Source organism: Esox lucius, chromosome 17 (genome assembly GCF_011004845.1).
Source record: "Esox lucius isolate fEsoLuc1 chromosome 17, fEsoLuc1.pri, whole genome shotgun sequence".
NCBI lineage: Eukaryota > Metazoa > Chordata > Actinopteri > Esociformes > Esocidae > Esox > Esox lucius.
The window spans coordinates 23,300,126-23,320,153 of NC_047585.1; the positions used below are offsets into that span (position 1 = coordinate 23,300,126).

Sequence of the window (20,028 nt, forward strand, 5' to 3'; positions counted from 1 at the left end):
GAAAAGCACTCCGCCAGACAAGCAGGTCAGAGCAGGTACTGTCCAACTGTTTCTCCTGCTGGGACTGTCGATTCAAATCCTACTGAGTGAAATGTGTGTTGTGTGTTGTGTGTGTGTGTGTGTGTGGGGGGGGTGCATATTTGTGTCTGTGTACTCGTATGAATATATGTCGATTCAAATCCTACAGGGAGAAAAATGTAATGTGTTTGCCTGTGTGTTTGTGAATGTGCTTGTGTGGAGGGGGTGCACGTTTGTATATGTGTACTTGTGTAACGTCCATTCCGATGATGACCATTCCCCTTACGGTACTGATGGATTGTCTGAGCACATCATAGTCAGTTGGGAAAGCAAAGAAATTAAGATTATCTATATGAGGTTGGGAATGGTGAGATGAGGATTGGTAGGGGGGCAGTTAGAGCAACAACAGAAGGAATGAAATGGGAAGAAAATGAAAGGCATGGGAGGGAGAGGGCGTTAGAAAATGATTGGGATAATAACACTGAAGGAGAAAAGAGAGCGTAGGTTAGGGACAAATAGTGAGCAGTACTGTATGGGTGAAATAGACATGGCTGAAGTGTATGTACCAAAAACACACTGTGGGTCTGTCTGTTTTTGTGTGTGCCTTTATTACTAATTGATGCAAAGTATGTACCAAAATGAGAAAGTGATGACAACAGACAATTAAGGAGAGAAAGCAAGGCTGGAAACAGAATGATACGAAGATGGAGAGAACAGCAGCCGCATGTTTGTGGCCCAAGGTATAGGAAGACAGTCCCCAGGAGTCCTCCGACTCGTAATCTACCCAACCACAGCCACATGACTCGGACTCCATCCCTTTCTCGTATTTTTAAAACCCATGCAAAAACAGCAGGGCTCCGCATTCTGAGGGTATGTATGTGTGTGTGGGAAAGAAAGCTGGGGAAGGAGGGTGGAGCACAGGCCTGAATAGCGCTGTCCCAAACAGGGCCTCAGATTAACTGAAAAACCTGAAAAACACTGTATTCATCTCTGTCATGGAAATAAAAACTGCCCAAGCCAGCTGTTCATGTAGAGGTCAGCAACGAAATCAACATCCTGAGGGATTGAGTATTTTAGTTTCCAGTTTGTTTAGGATCCATTTAGTTTTTTTTAGGATTAGCTATTGTACCTCTTTCTGGGGTCTACATAAAACACAGAATAGCACAGAGTAGCACAGAACAGTTATAAACAAAACAACACACTATTAATTATTAAAATACATTGAAAAATAATTTGTCAAATACGAGTAACAATGACTAAACAAACTATATAATATTAATATATACAGCGGGCATAGAAAGTCATCACCCCCTATTCTAAATGTTCATCAGTTGTTGCCTTAAAGCCTGAAATGAAAACACATAAAAAATACTTTTCCTGGCAGTATTTACAAACAGTAACTCACAGTTACATCCAAGTGAAAAAAACAACAACTGTACATTAGTGCTTTAGGAAGACTATATGTATTGTGATGTTTTTAAGAAGACAAGTGGCAAATTATTTGTAAAAATTTAGAAAAAGCCCAAGGCAACTGCCCTGAGGGACACCACAATGTACATATCTGACAGAAGAGAATCTCCCATTAAAGTACACTCACTGGGTTCCACTTGAAATGTAACTTTAGCAATTTAATGACAGGTGTCAGGAAGTCAAAACAAATTATGTTTTCAAATAACAAATTATGATTAATAACATCAAAGGCTGCACTGAAATTACTACAGGTTGGTTGCACTTTCATGCACCTTTTTTCATCTTCTTTACCTTGCAATGTCTTGCCACTATCCATTTCAGTGGGTAACAGTCAAATTGGCATAAGTGGGTTGAAGGACATCAATTCCCAATTTTAATGGCTGAGTTGACTTGGACTTGATTATTGGTTCTTCAGACCTTGTCAACCACTGGTGACTCAGACTTGTAACTGCTATTATATCATTATGAATTTTAGATTCATGAATTATTATTAAATTGTTTATTAACGCTAGATGAGGAAATGTATCGTCAACAAAATTGGGATAACTATTTACATTATTAAAATGTTCTTTTAAGGTCTTTAAGAGTATGCTAATCCTGGGGTGAGAGTATCCTTATTCTGGAAGACCAGAAATGTGTTGCAACATTCTGTCTGTTATTTATGCCTATACTCCCTATACTGGGAGAAGACAAACACTTGAACATTTATTGTAGAATTGATAGTTGGTTGGGATGCTTACCGAACTGTAGACTGGTACACAAGGTCTTCCCGTTTGCGATAATCTTCCATATGAGAGTAATTGGTATTAAACATAGCATCATAGGTAAAGATTTTCTGCTTAATGGTGCCCCCGTCTGTGACCTGTCAAGCAAAAACAGAAATAATTAATACAATTATATGGTCTATTAATACCATAATATTACACTTTCAAAAAGCTAATGTTGTTGTTACCTAGAACTGCTTGAAACAGAAATCTTTCAGATACAGAACTTCAGAATCTCTGGACTGTTTAAATTTGAAATGTGTATGTTGAAATGTAACTCCATGTTTAACCCTTACTTTGCCATGTAAGTAACACTGAGAACACAATCTAATTTTTAGCTTGTGTCCAGGGAGAAATTACAGTTAAATGCCTTCTCATGGATAAAACAATAGATATTTCACCTAGTCAGCTTGTACTCTAAGAAAAAAAAGCTATGAAAAGGGTTCTTTGCAAAGTAACATCAGTAAGTAACTTTCTTTTAATATAATTTTAGCCAATAACAATACTGCAAGGTGTGGCTATAGCAAAAAAGATTCCCACTGACCTGATTGAGAAAACTATTTCCCCTACTTTCTAACTGCTTACAAGCAGCGTGCTTAATGGGAAACTATCCCAGTAAGAAGTGCAAACTTGCATCTCTATTGGCAAGATGATGGACAGATTTTATACTATGGCACCATGCTGCGGAGGATATACAGTTCTTGTCCAATTACTAAGAGGAGTTATGTTTCTAAATCAGTCAGCAAAAATAGTTGCACTTCAAAAAAAGTTATGGTACCAAAGAAGATGTGAAGTGGTGAAACATGAAAGCTGTAATTGATCTAATTAAACAATTGTAATGGTCAAATAACCCCCTTTCATTTAAATAACCTGTGCAATTTGCTGTTAAGTATGATCAAGTCAAGACATTATGAATGCATTAATTTAATCTTATGGCTGTTGTAGAGGGATAGAAAATATGATTATTGATGTTTGTATATTTGCACAATTGTGGCCATGCCTGGTAGACTTTTAGCAATATCGTTGGCAAGCAAGTGCAGAGTGCATTACTGAGGCTTGAAAATATGAAGCCCTCTCCAAAGAAAGCAAACACTTACTAGTTAAATCCTCTGCCATCAATTTAGTTTCACGTGATTGATTTTAGATGCAGTATAATTGTATCCATTGAATTTGAGGTAGCAAACTTAAGCATTGCTAGCTCTTTCTGACTGACTGCTAGACAATGACAATGTTGCCAAATGTATAAATAAGTTTGATGATATGACCATGAAAGTCATATCCTAAAATGTCAGTATCTTTTCAAGCCCCAATACTGTAGTTTAGAGAAAATAGTTATTTGTTTTCCTGTATGAATTAATTTGACCATCATGTCTAAATGACCAAGGGACTTGGTTTCTCAAATACGTTTGCTGGATATCTTTTATTGCTGTTACTCTGTGCAATTTGCACACCTGTAACAAAACGGCATAAGTAAATTGGGAATATAACAGTGGTGCACAACAAGTACAGGGAAATAAATATTAATTATATATATTTAATTAATTATATATAATTATAAATATTTGTTGATCAAGTCTGCAGACTGCTGACTGAGCCAAAGGATATGAAGCTGTCAATTTCTTTTGTGAGGCTACATAGGTTAAGTTGAAAGCAATGTTACACCAGACCTTCTGCAAATATAGGCACTGTGTCAGTCAAGAAGATCAGTTTCAACAAAAAATGCTTTTTTAAATGATAAAGGTTCTTTGTTAGGAAATACTTTAATGTACATGAGGATTGGTAGAAGGGCAAGCTGTGAATTTGTACTTTAGGTCCCATAAAATGGATGAACTATGTATAAAAAGAAGGGCTGTCATTCCTATACGGTTCACGGTGAATGGATATAAATACCGTGTAATTAAAGCTGTCAGTCTGCACTTTAACCTCTTGTTAATTTTTTCATCTCAAATCCAATTTGCTGGAGTACACTGAAAAAAGAAAAAAAACTGCATCACTGTCGAAATACTTATTTACTAAACTATATTACGTTGGGTGGTTCCGGGAATAAAACCCACTATCCTGAAATTACATGTCAATATTATAAATACCTTTTGAAGACTCAATTGTATAGGATTTAGGAAGTTATGCCACCCTTTATAAAGCACAGGTTTCGTCATGTTTGACATAGTAGGTTATGTCACATTTGACATTGGTGTTTATGTCACACAGTTATGTCATATATATTATTGTTTTATGAAGCATGACATAGTTATACATGCATTGTAAGTATGTATGTATTGCTTATGAAGACATTTTAAAGCATTTATAAGCTAAACACCATTTCAAGTGGAAGTGTGTGTATACTTCAATAATATATATAGATATATCTATTTTTTTTTTTTTTAGCAAATAAACACCTAATGCTCAGATAAATAAAAAATGTGTAAGGTGGTGTAATACTTTTTGTACTGTACTGTAAATAAAAATTAAAGTATTCTCTTTTTTCTGTAGGCATTAGTTTTCCAGCAATTGTATTTGCAACATTGCAAAGGCATGCTTTGGCTGCTTGCTGTTCAGTGACAGATTTGCAGTGCATTCCCAACTCTATGCCTTGTGGTTGGGCTACAAACATTTCACACATAAAGTTAATCTATTTATAGGCTATAGAGTAAATGACTTGAATTTGGCTTATTTTGAGGGTGACAATGGATAAATAGCTTACATTTTAATAATATAATTAATGCAAGCTATTAAAGTTTATCTTGGTCGTTTACTCTTTTCTAAACCACATCAAGTCACACACGCACAAACACACACACACACACACACACACACACACACACACACACACAAAAACACACACACACACAAAGTCCTATTAAATAATGTGTGCCAAGAAAACATTTCCCATTCGATGACTCCAGCAGCGCCAGTCTCAACCATTGAGACAAAGCAGGAAGAATCCATAGATTCAAGCGGTTTAAGCCATATTGTGACCCGACAATCTGCATGTTGCAGCAGAAACTGACAATTTGTCAGAACTAGGCGAAAGTTTTCCAATCTTCAATCGTTCACTTTTGGTGATCATGTGACCTCTGTTAAAAGGCATGTGCATCTCAAATATCCATAATCTTATGGCAAAAATATAAAAACAGATAAGGAGAACCACAGCATTATATAACATAGCATGAACACGTCCTTGCGTGCTGCATCACTCTAGGTTTCTTCTTATGTTCCGAGCCTATTCGTTTTTTTTCCCTGGTCACTGTTCATCAATTTCTTGCTGTTGCTTACTCTGTGGGGTTAACGGGGCAGCCTGCATGGCCAGCCCTGCCCCTGCACAGCTGCCTCCCATCTGGACCTCGTCAAGGGAGGTGTATTATGGCCTATGCAGAGCAGCATTGGGAGAAGCTGAAATAGTGAATGAAAAAGATGTGCTGAGCCATGCTGCCCTCAATGTTGATATTCCCCAATGACACAGGAGCTGGGGAAGGAGAAGCTAGGCAGCCTATAGAATAAGGGTGGAGAGGCCCCCAATCCTGTGACTGCCCACACCCATTCCTCCCAAATGGGTGTGAGGTTTTAATTCATAGATCCAGAAAGTCTCTGTCTGAAGAAGATTATCACAATAGACTCCTCTTTGTGGACATATACTTTTTCTATTCCAATTTATCTTAGTGCTGACGCATTATGGCCCACTTCAAAGAAGTGAGCATATCTTTAGTATTGTTTTATCTGATGTTACTGCAGTGTCCACTAATCTGTGTTTTTAAGGGCCTCATGGTCAATGCCACATATACCCTGCAAGAGTATTTAATCAATTCAATTCATGACAGTTATTACAACCATATTTAATCTTGTATTTTTTACCTCTGGACAGGTCAGGAAAGAGGTGCATCTGTGTGTAGTGCTGCATGGTCCACAACTGCCAAAACAGTTGTTTCCACGTCAGGGACAGGGATGTGCAAATCTACCACCACAAATGTATAATATAGTTTTCTATTTTCATGGATCAGTACAACCAACCCTAACAAAATAGATTGCTAGTAATAAAAGTATTTCTTCTTTTTATTCAGGGATAGAAAATCGAATCAGCAGCCTGTAGTCAAACAAGCATTTATAAATACATTTATATTCAATTAATCAGAGGCTTGTCATTGTCCTTTCTTTAACATATGTATTATCATTGAAAAATGCTGTTGAGTGTCTGATGGAAAAACTGATTTGCCAAAGGTTTGCTAACTGGAACAAACCTTAACACTGAAAAAAGAATGACATCATGCACAAAATGTACATTTGAGGCACGTTATAGAGCTGCAACTAGTATTAAATGCAGGTTGTCTATTTATTATATATACAATTATTATTTTTCCTGATCTTGTACAAGGCTCTCTTTAAAAAAATTAAAATAATGGGATAGCAGTAATAAAACAAATAGTGCAATTATTATTATTTTTTTTATGTGGATAAAGTATAGCACCAGAAGCCTTACAAAGCTGTTTTACTATAAAGTTTGAAATGTACTAAAGGAACTGTTTTAATATATAATAAAAAATAAATAATACAATGTAAAACAGTATGCTGAAACAACTCTAAATACTATTCATTAACATTTTGGAATTCACAAAGAGTATGGAGGAAAAAGGAAAGGTAAGACATTTCTAAGAATCTTATAACAAGCAGCTTTAAAGATAGTTTATAGCCTGAAGTACACAGACAACATCCGTTTAATAGAATTTTAAAAAGATTGTTCTCGGGATGCACTTTGCTCAAACTTTCTACGACACCCGTGGCATGGTAAATTGGGGAATGCTTAACATGCACAACTGTAAACCAACTCTTCATGCATAAGTAACTCACCAGTTTAGTGGTAAAACTGCAAATGTTAGTTTAACAATTGTGACATTTCTTGTTGGTGGAAATAAAAAAAAAATATATTTTTTTTTTTTGCCGGACCGTGTAAGCGGAGCCAACCTAGAAGAGCCAGCGACTGAATGTCATTCACAAATGTCAAATTAGCTGTTAAAACGGCCAGTGGCAAAAGAGGATTTGTCCAGGATAGACAAACACTTCGCTGGCTATAACCTTCAATACCTACGTTGTATAGAAGCTTAAAATTAAACTGTTTTCTAGTAGATTTTCGAATTATGTCTTAGGATTTGTTGAGGATAGACCAAATTTTGCTGACTGCACAAATCTCTCATCTTTTCACTTGACAAAAAAGTCTGTTATCGTCACCTATATTGATACAGCAGTTATTGTATCAATGAAATTCACGAATGGCTAATAAGCTGCTAATAAGCAGTGGCAAAAGCCATCTGTGATGCTATTTGTGGTGGAGGAAAACTTAATAAGAAACATTTCTCAGTTTAACACAATGATTAATAGTGTCTATTGAAATGTTGTTGTTATTCGACTAAGTTTTGTAAATATCGAAGACGCAAAAAAATAATCATAAGGACTCTACACATCAAACAGGTTTTCGTGACACAAAGAAAAGCAACTTTAATTCTTCTCAGTCAGAGGCTTATAAATCAAAATTGAAACGAGAAATAAAAGATGATGAACTCTGCGTTCTGTTATCACTCCGACTCCCTGAATCTGTGCTATCAACTTCCTCTTTTGGCTTCAGTGTCCCATGTCCATCCCGGCCAGCTGCACTGTATAAAGGGTGAGGAGAGATAACTATGTTATCTAAAATACGATTTTCCAGTGTTCTGGGTTCGCTCCCCATCAGGCAGAAGTCAAGTCATGGCTACGACGATGTTGTGGAGAAGCTGGGAAGCTAAGAGAAAATCAGGCCATCAGCCAGAATTGCCAGACGAGCCGTCCCGAGCTGCCCACCATCTTTCCCAGTTGGGGATGACCCACACTTAGGAGGGGAAATGTGGTGCAAATGCACCTTCTCCTGAATCAAGCCAAACACCCCGGAATAAACAGTTGGCCCAGCGCAGCAAAATGGGGCCCTTGAACGCAGGTCGGCTGCCACCCAATGACGAGGCACAACCCAATCAGGCCTCGTCAGGGTGAGGATAAAAGGCCTCCCGGAAAGCAGCTCCAGGCGGCAGGGAGTGGAAGAAAAGAAAGATTAGCCGGATCTCGTACTCCTCCCCATGGGTTTTTGATTGAGTTTCTTCTGGTTTTTGTTAATAAATGCCCTCCAGGGCCCAGAACATTGGCACTCTGTCCATTCCCTGTGTCTCTATCCATTACCATTGGTGGAGGAAGCAGGCAGAGCCCCAAGCTACAGACACAGGGAGCGGCCATGTCTTGTTATGGCTTCCTTCTCCCACCTCCAGAGTGTAAAGACATTATTCGGGACATATGGAATAGAACCTTAATAAGCTGTCGGAGTTCAATGCCCAGCTTCTGGCCAATACGCTGCGCAACCGTTAGGTCTGGGAGGAAGTGCTGGAGAAGCTCAAGGTTGCTGCAACAAACCCCGGCTGGAATGCGATAGCACAAGACAAGCCTCCCAGAGACCTTATGCTTCTTATGCTTATAAAACACACTCCAGGGCCTTAAACACTTGTCTGGTGTCCATTCTTACGTATGTCCTATCCTGTCATTTTTCACTTCAAAATTCAACATAAAATTATGCTAAACTAATATGGAACTCTATGAAAAGAAGACATTTGTAGACTGGGGGCAGTCTTTTCCATCTCTCAATGCTTTTTGTTCTGCATCTCACATAGGCCCAACTAATCAATAATGAAATTCGTAGCCAGCCATTTCCATTATCCATGTTGTCGATTAGTTGTTGCAGCCCCATGTTATATCACACAGCTTGCTGCATAACAATTAAATGAGCAGCCAATGTGAAAAATCCTATTGCTATATAATAAATGATATGATCATCTTAAAACAATTGCTTATGTTAACTTAGTAGAAAATGTACATTAAGAACGTAGACCTTCTACTCATCATATCAATATGCTAAATTCTGGCAGATGGTTGCTATTTATCCAAGATGTATTTGATCTTAAATCAAGTGTAAAGAGTATCCTTTCAAGCTAATTTTTGAAAACAGACAAAGTGATTAAATCAGTGTGACACTCACTTATATAGCTTTAGGTATGTGTCCATGTATACAGCTGAATCTTAATGAAGACTGACGCTTTGCAGTGTTCGGTAAGTGTCAAGCAGTCTGAGGTAATGACTTGTGACTAGATATTGCGGAGGTGGGGGATATATTCAAAGCACCATAGTCTCATTTTGGATCCTCTTCTTTTTCTATGTGGGCTGCATGGTAAATGATGGAGCACTGCTCTCCTGTCTAATATTCACAGGGGAAAGGAAGTTACTTAGCATTTGAATGACTGTGATTTCTCTTCTCTTCAGCGCCACAGACAGACGTAAAGAAAAAGGGTGACAGGAATTTAATGGAGCCGCGGCTTTGAAGGGGGGAATTGTTGGTGGGCTGTGCCCAGTTTTTCAATAGTTATTTATCTGGATATAGCCAATTGTATAGGATTTAATGCATAGAAATAAACTGAATAGAACAGATGAATCATTCACTTGATGGGGACTCCAATTCTATTCATTCTATTTCCATGAATTTAATCCTATCTGATAGCTGGATTTATAACTTTTGAAAAACTGGGCCCTGTGAATCTTTCTTCTCTCCGCCAATGAAGTTGCTCTCATCTGCCTCCAATACACTCTGAGGTAAATAAGGCCTATGCCTGATTAGTTCCTGCATAATGTACAGTACACAACACCTCACAGGGGAAAGTACAGCATAATTACTTTTATTTGAGCAAACAATTTCCGGTACCCCATAAATTACTGTGGGACAACGCATATCACATCTTTGCCTCTGGGGAAGGGAGCTAAATACCTCAGGCTGCTACTAAATGGTGGGATACACAGAGGTAAACATGCGGAAGTTCTAGAAAAACAAATACTTTGGAGTGTATGATATGCAGATCTGTTACAGTAGATTGTATCAGTGGAATCCATTATTGTTCTGTAACAAATTAGACCTTTTGAGTTCCATTGCTACAAAAATAAACCGCAGGAAGGTATGATGGTCCCTAGTGTTGGAGCTAGGGAACACGATCCTCCACAGGTACAACATTTTCACTTTGCTTGGCCACACCACTTAACCCAACTAATGTTTTGGCACCTCATTCAATGACCCAAAATGATTAAATCCATCTATTCATCTTTTCACTGTCACTTCAGTGATGTAGCGACAAACCGGCAAGGTGACATTGTTCTGAGGTTTAAAGGGGGAGGCAAGAGTCAACTGATGAAAGCAAAGCTGTGTTAAAACCGGTACTGGCGCTCTGAGCCTTTTAGTAAACCTCAAAGAGATATTTTCCAACATCATTTTACAAAGCGTGGAAAGCTTGAAGTACCGTATACAACTGAAAACAAATCTTAGTGAGTGGTAAGAAAACATTTATTTGGTATGTTGAACTCAGGGGAGTGTGGTGAATTTGAGATATATTTTATCAATGTTCAGCACAATAACAAGTACAATGTTGACTACATAGAAGTGTCTTTGGTACACCTGAATAATTATAATAAATGCTCTTAGGCAGAAAGTTGTTCAAAATGTTTTGTGATCTACAACTGATAACTGTACAATGCCAGTGCCAATATGAACACAACATGGCAACATTACAACTCCCCTTGGGAAACAGAATGCACTCCCACCACTAAAATGATACTGTCCTTGGTGTTGAGTCATAAAAATGAAATAAATGCAACTATAATAATGCTCTTTAGTCACTGAAGTACTGTCGGGTGTTCAACCACTGCTCTACAATGTAGTGGAAAATGGATTCAAGATTCAAGATGTTTGAGATGTTTTTAACCGTTTTGAATAAGAACATCTATTTCTTCACTTGCTAGTTTTTGTGACTGTTACTAGTTTACACTGATCTGCTCGTTTGTACTTTTTCCATATATGGTGTTCAGAGGTGGAGCCTTTTGTAGGTGTTCCCAGTAGTTGAACAAATCAAAATAGTAGACTACATTGTTTGTTAAATTAAATGTCTAGCGAGAATGGAATTATTTTTAGCAGAGCAGGAAAATTAAGTTGGCGTGTCTGGAGAAGAGCCCTCAATAAGTGATGAGTGGTAGTACAGACCGTTTAACTTCACTCACACACTAGCGTGTTTTCGGCAGCAAGAGTAGCTTACCAGCTCAGAATAATGGGACCACAGCAACACCCACACAGCGGACCGACCGACCTACGGTACACCTGCGCTAAAATAACCAACTACATCATGCACATAAATTATGCAACAGCTAGAGAACCAAAGGTAACGTTACAATATACACTCCATCAAGGCAAGGAACATTTGATAAAACAAATCTACCAAACAAATACTTAAAACTGATTCATTTTTCCACTCATTAATCTACACACAATACCCAATAATGACCAAGCAAAAACAGCTATATTTGAATTTGTGGCCTGTTGTATAATACACAATAAGATTTGAGGCTTTAATTGCTGCCCAAGGTGCTTCTACAAATAATTAACTGAAGGTGTCTGAGTCCTAATAAGTTCTTTTTATGGGGGAGTAATACCTTTGCCAAAAATATTTAATCTGTTTACGAATAAGGCTATATCGTAACAACGTGAAAAAAGTGAAAGGGTCTAAATACTTTCAGAGTAAACTCCAATCATAAAGCACATTTTCAAATTGATATGTAAAACTATTACTTCCCATTACGGAAATCTTTTATCTTTGGTTCTGTTTCACAAAGGCTACTATTTTCATAGACAGATAAAACCAAGTGAGCTGCAAAGGAAAGAGGGCAAACATTTGAAAGTAAATTCTTGTTGAAAGTTTAGTAATTCAAATATTGAAATATTAGCCAACATAACTGTTGATAATGCCAGCTGGAGTTGGGTCAATATCAGTCAGCTAAAAAAAAAACTGAACATTCATTCAGCAATTTGCCCAACCCACCCAAAATCCTCCTGTTTGATTCTACTGTCACAGAAAAGGACTAATTAAATCAAAATTTGAGAATAAATAAACATATTTGTATCAATACATAAGCATTCTAGGAAGTCGAAGAGGGCCCTGACGGTTCCCCAATGCCCCATATTGTGTTAAATAAAAATGTTCAGCACCTCTCCCTTTCCACAGTCTATCTAATCAAATAGACATTAGAATTCTGGTCCTCTCCTTGAATGATGTATGGTATTATGCGGATGTCAGATGCATGGGGTGCGAAAGCTATAAGTGCTAGCAAGAAGACTGCTGCCTTAGATGGTCCCTGTGGCATACTCTCTTTATCTAGTCCTCTATAATGAATGCACCTCTTAATTAGGTATGACTTGGATGCACAGGCAAACGTAGACCCATTACAAACACATCAGTGAACAGACCCTGTTCCCAGAGAAGGGACAGCTTTGTTGAGGGAGAGAGGTGGAGTGACATGGAGACATTGACAGTGAACCACTGTGCAAGAGTGAAGGGTGAGGGCAAGGTGACATGGGTACTGCTTTTGTAGAAAAGCACTGTTTACAACATTGCTGAAACCAGGCCATGCTTTTAAAAGGCACAAAGGCACCCAAGGTCTCTCCCAACACCTCTGCCATCTGGATGTATAAAAGAAAGAGATGGGTGGACATGCTTCTTTATCCTCTATCACCAGGAATGAACAGGGGACCGAAAGTGGAGAAAGAAAAAGGCACTGTAGTGGACAGGCTGTAGTGGACATTGGTTGTCATATAGAAGCAAAGGATTGACCGTAACTACAGATTATACAGTGCTGTGTCTTTCCAGTTTTAAAGTTTACCATACCTGCTCTCCCTGCTTTACTGATTGTTATGATGCTGCTATATTATTAGGTCAGGGGAGGGGGACTTGAGTTCTCATCAGGCGATAAAATGTGAGCCAGGTCCAATACAAGCCCAGCTAACTGAAGATTTAGCCCACCACCACTATAAAAAAGCCTAATCGGTAAACAGAAATATGTTGTCCCCTATATGTTGTTGTGTTGCTAAAAACAGAGACAACATGTTTGAGAAAACAAACAATGTACAAGTAAGCATGTAAAGACAAAAGTACTACAGAGGGGCCTGCTGGAGGAAACCCATGCCTGTTTCTGACTATGAAAATTGTCAGAAACAGGCATTAGGTTTAGGTATTCTGTAACACTGTACAAAGAGAAAGTATGGGAATTATTAACAGTACAGAACACAACAAGCTATTAAGCTACTGACAACATAATACTCAACTACAGTATTGTAAAACTAAAACTGCATGTACAAGTGCTACATATAATAGTATAGCAAATGGCCCATAGGAATGGGCACAGAAAAGTGCACATTATTTACAAAATATTTACAATTAAGTTAGGTAGCAATATATTTACTTTTTTGTGCAATTAATGCAAATAAGCGCAGCGGAAGCTGTGAGCAGCAAAGAACTCTCTGATTTATAAAAAAAATAAACTGTCAACTTAAGGATTGTTATTTAAACATATACTGCCTATTAAAATGATTCTGCTGTATTATTAAGGTCAACTGAGGGGGACTAGAATTCTCATCCGAAAATTTGAGAAGTCAAAATACGGACTGTTATATGTATAAGTAACAGTCCTTATGTTGACTGTGATTTGGTATATGAATTTACCAACATTGACAATAGTGCAGGATGTTGATGTTACCTCACCAGCATCACTGGCCACAACAATCGGAAGAGGTAAACAGTCTTGCTGTTGTTGCCAAAGAAGTGACTTCACCCAGAGTGGAGGTAAATGACCTGCTATGAAATATAAAACAGTTATTTTCTGTATTCTCTCATTTTGGGTGGTATATCTTATATTTATTTGTTTTGGCCAAAGGGGCCCGGTGGTGGAAGACCACCAGGTTCCGGCCCGGTGGCTTCACCTGCAGTTGGCCTGAAGAAGCAGTAGCAGCTCAACCTTGCACACCTGCTGCCACTCCCTACTGATTGGGAGGATACAAGAGGAAGCACTACAGAGAAGGTGGACTGCACACCAACCTATGGCCTGACTCTTCTGGAGTTGTTGTATTTTTTTGATGAAAGTATGAAAAAAAAAAGATGTTTCACTTGTTTCAAGTGTCTTCATTTCAGATTGACAGAACTTTTTTTGTTACCTTTGTTTAAACACCCTGGACAGTGCCCTGGGTAACTGACGCTACTGCCCTACAGTGTCTTCAAAGTGAATGAGCCCTTGACCAGCCTAGTCATTCCTTAGATGCTACATATTGGGGAAGTGCATTGGACATGCTTTTATTATCCAAATAGTATGCTCTGCTGTTCGAATATTATTTGGATAATCAAATACACGTTTTTAAAAACTACCGATTCCATATGAGCACGACAATTTTACACGTGGAGGAGTGGGTGTCGGGCTAACATTGGCTCAATGGCCGTTCGTGTGAGAAAAGGGCGAGGGCGCATTTGATGGAAGCAGTGTGGTAGACACGCAAAACTCCGCTACAGAAGTAGAAGACAATATTTATCAACGCATAACAATGAGTTTTTTGGATGGAGGCGTCTTGAAAAGCTAGTTAGCTAAGCAGCTACGCTGTTTGCCGAACTCGCCATATTCATCGCTCAACTGCCTTTAGATTCAAAAGCCTAACTTTACGTAGTGTTTTGTATAGGGCTCAATATTTTATATCTAAAATGGAATGCTCAAAAAGTTTAGGAACCATACAGTAGTGTCATTACGTTCTGGTGGGTGGGTCCATAGGTGTGGGTCTTATCTCTCCCTCAGGAAAGCTGAGTCAGCAATCTTGAATTTGCCTTGATGCGGGGAAGTTTTGGCCAGCCCGTGTGGATGTGGAACACAGTATAATTTGTTTTTAATTGTTTGCAATGCGCACTTTTATCCCCCCACTTCAAACCACCAGTTTATGATAGCAATAATGCACATCAGGGGTTTGCGGTACACAACAATATGCAGTATGTACATTGTCTAACACAAACCTCTTGTACCACATGGTATTGTTTCACACCAACATAATTCATTCAATTTGACTACTTGCATTTTAGGCCTGTGTAGTTCTAACACTATTGAAATAATTGATTTCCACAGTATCAAATAAAAATATAGGATCTTGTTAATAAAACTCAAGGTCGATCTAAGATATGTTTCATAATGTGAAAAATCGAAACATGAAATAAAATATTTGATGAAATCAAGTCCTCATACTAACATATTGGTCCTACACTATAATAATTATTAAAAAAGATAAGATATATAACATATGACTGTGCAGTGTAATGTTTCTCAGTTCTTTCAGTAAGTTATTCTTAAACCAAAACATCAGATGAGATTGATTACCATGGTAACAGAGCAAACTGCTGTGTGCTGTCAAGTGCCACTCGTTAGCTTGAATCTGAATAGTAATTAACAAATGTCTTCACCAGAGCATGTGAGCAGAGTGGAGCGGGAGCGAGCGGATTTTGGACAGAGGGCAGAGCTGCATTTTTCAAAGGATGGAGCGTCACCCTATGTCCCGCTCGAATTTCGCTCCGCTCACACCACGAGTCTGAAGCCCGCTCTCCTCTTTTCTTCACTCGTCTTCCTTTTCTTTATTAATTTCCTTTTCTTTACCTTTCCGCCTCACTCTCCTTGCTTTACTCTTTTCACTCCCTTAATTTTTCCTATTCACAATTTTTCCTTCTCCTTCCTCTTGTCTTTAATAATAAATTGCACACTACTACTCAAAATAATTTGGTTAACAGATCTCCACTCTCACTATCTAGTCTCCCTCCTCTCCTTCCTCTCCACTCTCTAACAGAAAACATTAGGCTAATGTTAGGCATGAACATTTCAAAATATATTTTCACACTACTTAGTATAATGCCAAACCGTTAAAATTGTAATTTTCAAATAATTATTCAAATAATTAATTGTGAATTCATTTATTATAATCATATTTTCAAAATAGCCCGTCCACTGCATGTTTACATGTGAACGTTTTTTAACCTAGCTACCATGACAGTAACTATCTAAGCTAGCTAGCTAAATTAGTCTAAATACCTAACGTTAGCTACAACAGCATAGCCTATTTTAAACCTGATAGAGCAGAGCAGATCATGTATCTACTGTACTTAATAAATACATTTTGACATTATAACATCACTAACTGGTATTTTAAACAATGAAAACCTGACTTGGAAAGGCATTTGTGGTGATGTTGTGGATTCACTTGACACTTGCTACTGTATATTCTGGTTGAGTTTTCAACAGCAGTTTTCTCTAAAAGTAGTAAGTAGAAGAGTGAATAAAGCTACCATAGTGAGCAACTCCCTCTATTGGCCAAAACAAGCATATTGTGATTGAGACATCAACTGGTAGGCTTGGCTGCCCGGTCTTTCTTGCCATGTATTATTTCACTTTGCGGTGTCTTTGAAGCACGGTAAGATAAGCACATTATGATAGCTTTTGTGAGAGTCAAACTTCGTAAATCCACAAAACACCTGAGATAGTTGTAAAATGTCATGGTCATTACTTGCTTTCAACATTATTTAAATAACAATTGTTTTAGATTGTGGTAATTTCTGCCTGTGTTAGGTCAAACATGTTTGCCTAATGGTCTAAAAATTGTGCTATATTCATAGTTATTAGATATTATACTGCTGTGTCTTTGGCCCCAATGCTGTGTCAAATTGATATCCACATGAATGGCCAGACCCAGGGTTTCCCAGCAGAACATTGCCCAAAGTATCACATTCCCTCCACCAACTTGTGGTCTTCACACAGTGCATCATGGTGCCATCACATCCCGAGGTAAACAGTACGCACGCACATCATCGGATCAGGCCACCTTCTTCCAATGCGCAGAGGTCCAGTACCGATGCTCGTGCCCATCGTAGGTACTTTCGATTGTGGACGGTCATCATGGGCACTGACGGGCCTGTGACTACAAAGCCCCATATGCAGTAGGATGCATACTAATCCCGTAACCATCATTAACATTTTCTGTGACTTGTGCCACAGTGGACCTTCTGTAGGATCAGACCAGACAAGATAGCCTTTGTGGCACCTGCGCATCAATGAGCCTTGGGCGTCCAACACCCTGCCGCCGGTTTGTGGTTTGTCGCTCCTCGGAGACCGGGAGCACCCCACGAGCCATGTCGTTTCAGAAATGCTCTGACCCAGTCGTCTGGTCATAACACTTTGGCCATTGTCATAGTCGCTCAGGTCTTTACTGCCCATTTCTCCTGCATCCAACACGTTGACTAAGAGAACTGATTGTTCGCTTGCCATCTAACCTACTCAGACCTTGACGTGCCCTTGTTGGGAGATGATCAACATTATTCACTTCACCAGTGAGTGGTCATTATGTTTTGACTCATCAGTGTATATGGGTTAGGGTTCCTAAAAACATTTGCCCATACCACCTACAAGCCAATTTGGAATGTATAGCTTTTTTAACAGGCAAGTTGATTAAGAACCAATCCCTATTCTCAAAAATTATCTGGGGGGAGTTTTGCAGGGAAGGAGGAGTAATTAGGGATAGCTTTCTTGCTTGGTGGTAGGGGATTCAAACCATGGACCTTTCAGACACTAGTCAGACGTGTGACGACTGCGCCCTCTCCTCCCCCTGCAGCAGACAGGCTCCAGCGGTCGACGTCACCAGCCTTCTGACACCACCGCCCATCTCATCTATCCATCTCATCTGTTGTCTTGTTTAGCGCATTCACAACCATTCCCCTGAGTATATATGTTCCCTCTCCTCCCCTAGTCTTTGTGTGTTATTGTTTCACCATTGTGAGCAAAAGACGTTAAGCTACGCGACTCCACGTTTCCTGCTCGTCATTACTTCAAAGCCTGACAAGATGCCACAACGACTAGGCCACCTTACCACCCCACAACAATATACTAATAAAAAAAATATATACCTCTGTGATTTTAATATTGTCAAGAAAAATTCTGCGATATATCACTGTCAATGTTTCTCCCTCCTTCCCAACCGTACCTGTATGGAACTATTTTGTAAACTTTGATTACATTCAGTATGAACATACATTGGGGCAATTATGTTCACTATCAACATGCCTCAGTGCTATTGGTCCTGAATAACTCACTATTACATTTATCCTTAACATGATTGATTCAAAATGAAAAACGCCTTGTGATCAATAACATTTACAATTAATGGTGAACGTTATGTTATGGAATTATCAGAACATTTAACTCAGGGTTAACATAATAGCACTGCTGATTTTTAAATACTGTAATCACGTTTTCCAAAATGGTTGCCTTTGCATATAATGCCTTTGCATATAGTATTTTGTGGCCCAAGTGAGTGGACCCTGGAAATAAAAAATATATATTTCTTTGCAGAACAAAAAAGGGCAGCTATTTAAACATTTGTACAGTAGGTCCATAACAATGTCTAAATCATTTAAAATCAGATTCAGATGTATAAAAAGAATGGGCTGGTGAGTTATGTTTTACTTCCCCTCAAAACTATTTTATTAGCTACTGCAGGCCAGATGGAATTGCCTTGGCCCAAGTGCCATAGTTAACCCATCCCTGCTGCATAGTGATGTAGTCTAACATTTTCTGACTCTGTACTGACCTTCACAGAATTCTATAGTCTATAGAAGTCTAAAGAATTACTAAAATTGACAATTGCTGAGAAAAATGTGTCCCATTGGATTAGCAGGCTAGCTTCTGATCTAGCATAGCTCACAAACATATTTGGCTAAAGTAATAAAGACCAAGCAAAACTAAATAATACACAATACCTTTCTGTTGTTGATTTTCTTCCTCAGTAATTTTCCTTTTACACTTCAGCGCCCCACATTAGAGCTTTTGAGATATTCTTTTCAGAATTACCATCCTCTAGTAATGGGTTGTTCGCAAACAAACTGCTCGTTTAACAGCTCTTTTTGTGAACGCTGTGAACCGAATGGCACTGGTGAAAGGAGCCATTGATTTAGTTCCACAATTTGTTTACTTTTCTAGTTCAAACAATTATTATTTGCAGCTTACACAATTAGTAATTAAATATTGCATATCTGCACTACAGAAACAATTTATAATGGGGAGGGCCCATTATGTTGTAATTTCTTCATCAGGGTAACATCAGTGAAAAACAAAAGATCTAATAATTACAACAGGTAGGATGGAACCTATGTGAATTGGTATATCGCTCTAACATAATTCTATACAGTTTACACATCCATACTCCATAGTCTCCTCTACACCTACTCAGTTGTGGTCAGGTATAGATAGAATGGAACGCTCAATAACTTGGTACACTTGATATTGTACTTTTAAGCCATTTTCCCTCAGCATCTACACATCTGCAGATAGAGCAACAGTAGCTTCTGAACAAAAGTATCTGGATCAATTGGCAGTTTGTTTTGAATAATGAATAGGCAGTTAATTGTGAATAATGAATGGTGATAACACAGAGCTGTCATAACAACTATTGAGTTCCATTAAACTGTTCCACTAAAGCATCAACGGGGGAGAAGCCGTGTAAACCTGAAACTACACTAAACAAAAACAAAAAAAACACAGTATAGCAATTACATGCTGTATTGAGATACGGCGGAAAGGCAAAGTGATAAGCGAAAGAGCTTCACCTTGTTGTGGTGACACCTGTCAACACAGAGTACCGGAGTGGGCTGTCCACTGAACCGGTTAATATGTGGTGTGCTGCAACGCTTTAACTACTGAAATGGGAACGGATCCTGGAAATAACTTGTGTGCAGCTGCACAGTCATAGTTAGTGCGCCACGCTGTTAACCTGTGGATGTGCAGGGCTGTCTGCTGCCTGGGGCCCCTGTTGGGCACTTAGTGTCACACAACCTGTTTAATGGGA

The 20,028-nt window shown here is 38.6% G+C and overlaps 1 protein-coding gene across 3 annotated transcripts in view; it reads right to left on the bottom strand.

The window, feature by feature from the left end:
* The window catches only part of igsf21a (immunoglobin superfamily, member 21a), a 241,803-nt gene that overhangs the window by 82,931 nt on the left and 138,844 nt on the right, over nucleotides 1-20,028 (bottom strand). For all 3 annotated transcript variants that reach the window (XM_020055162.3, XM_010881651.5, XM_010881650.5), the window contains one exon: nucleotides 2,229-2,350. In XM_020055162.3, the coding sequence (XP_019910721.1) occupies nucleotides 2,229-2,302 (74 nt within the window). In that variant the 5' untranslated portion in view covers nucleotides 2,303-2,350. The remainder of the gene's footprint in view (nucleotides 1-2,228; nucleotides 2,351-20,028) is intronic.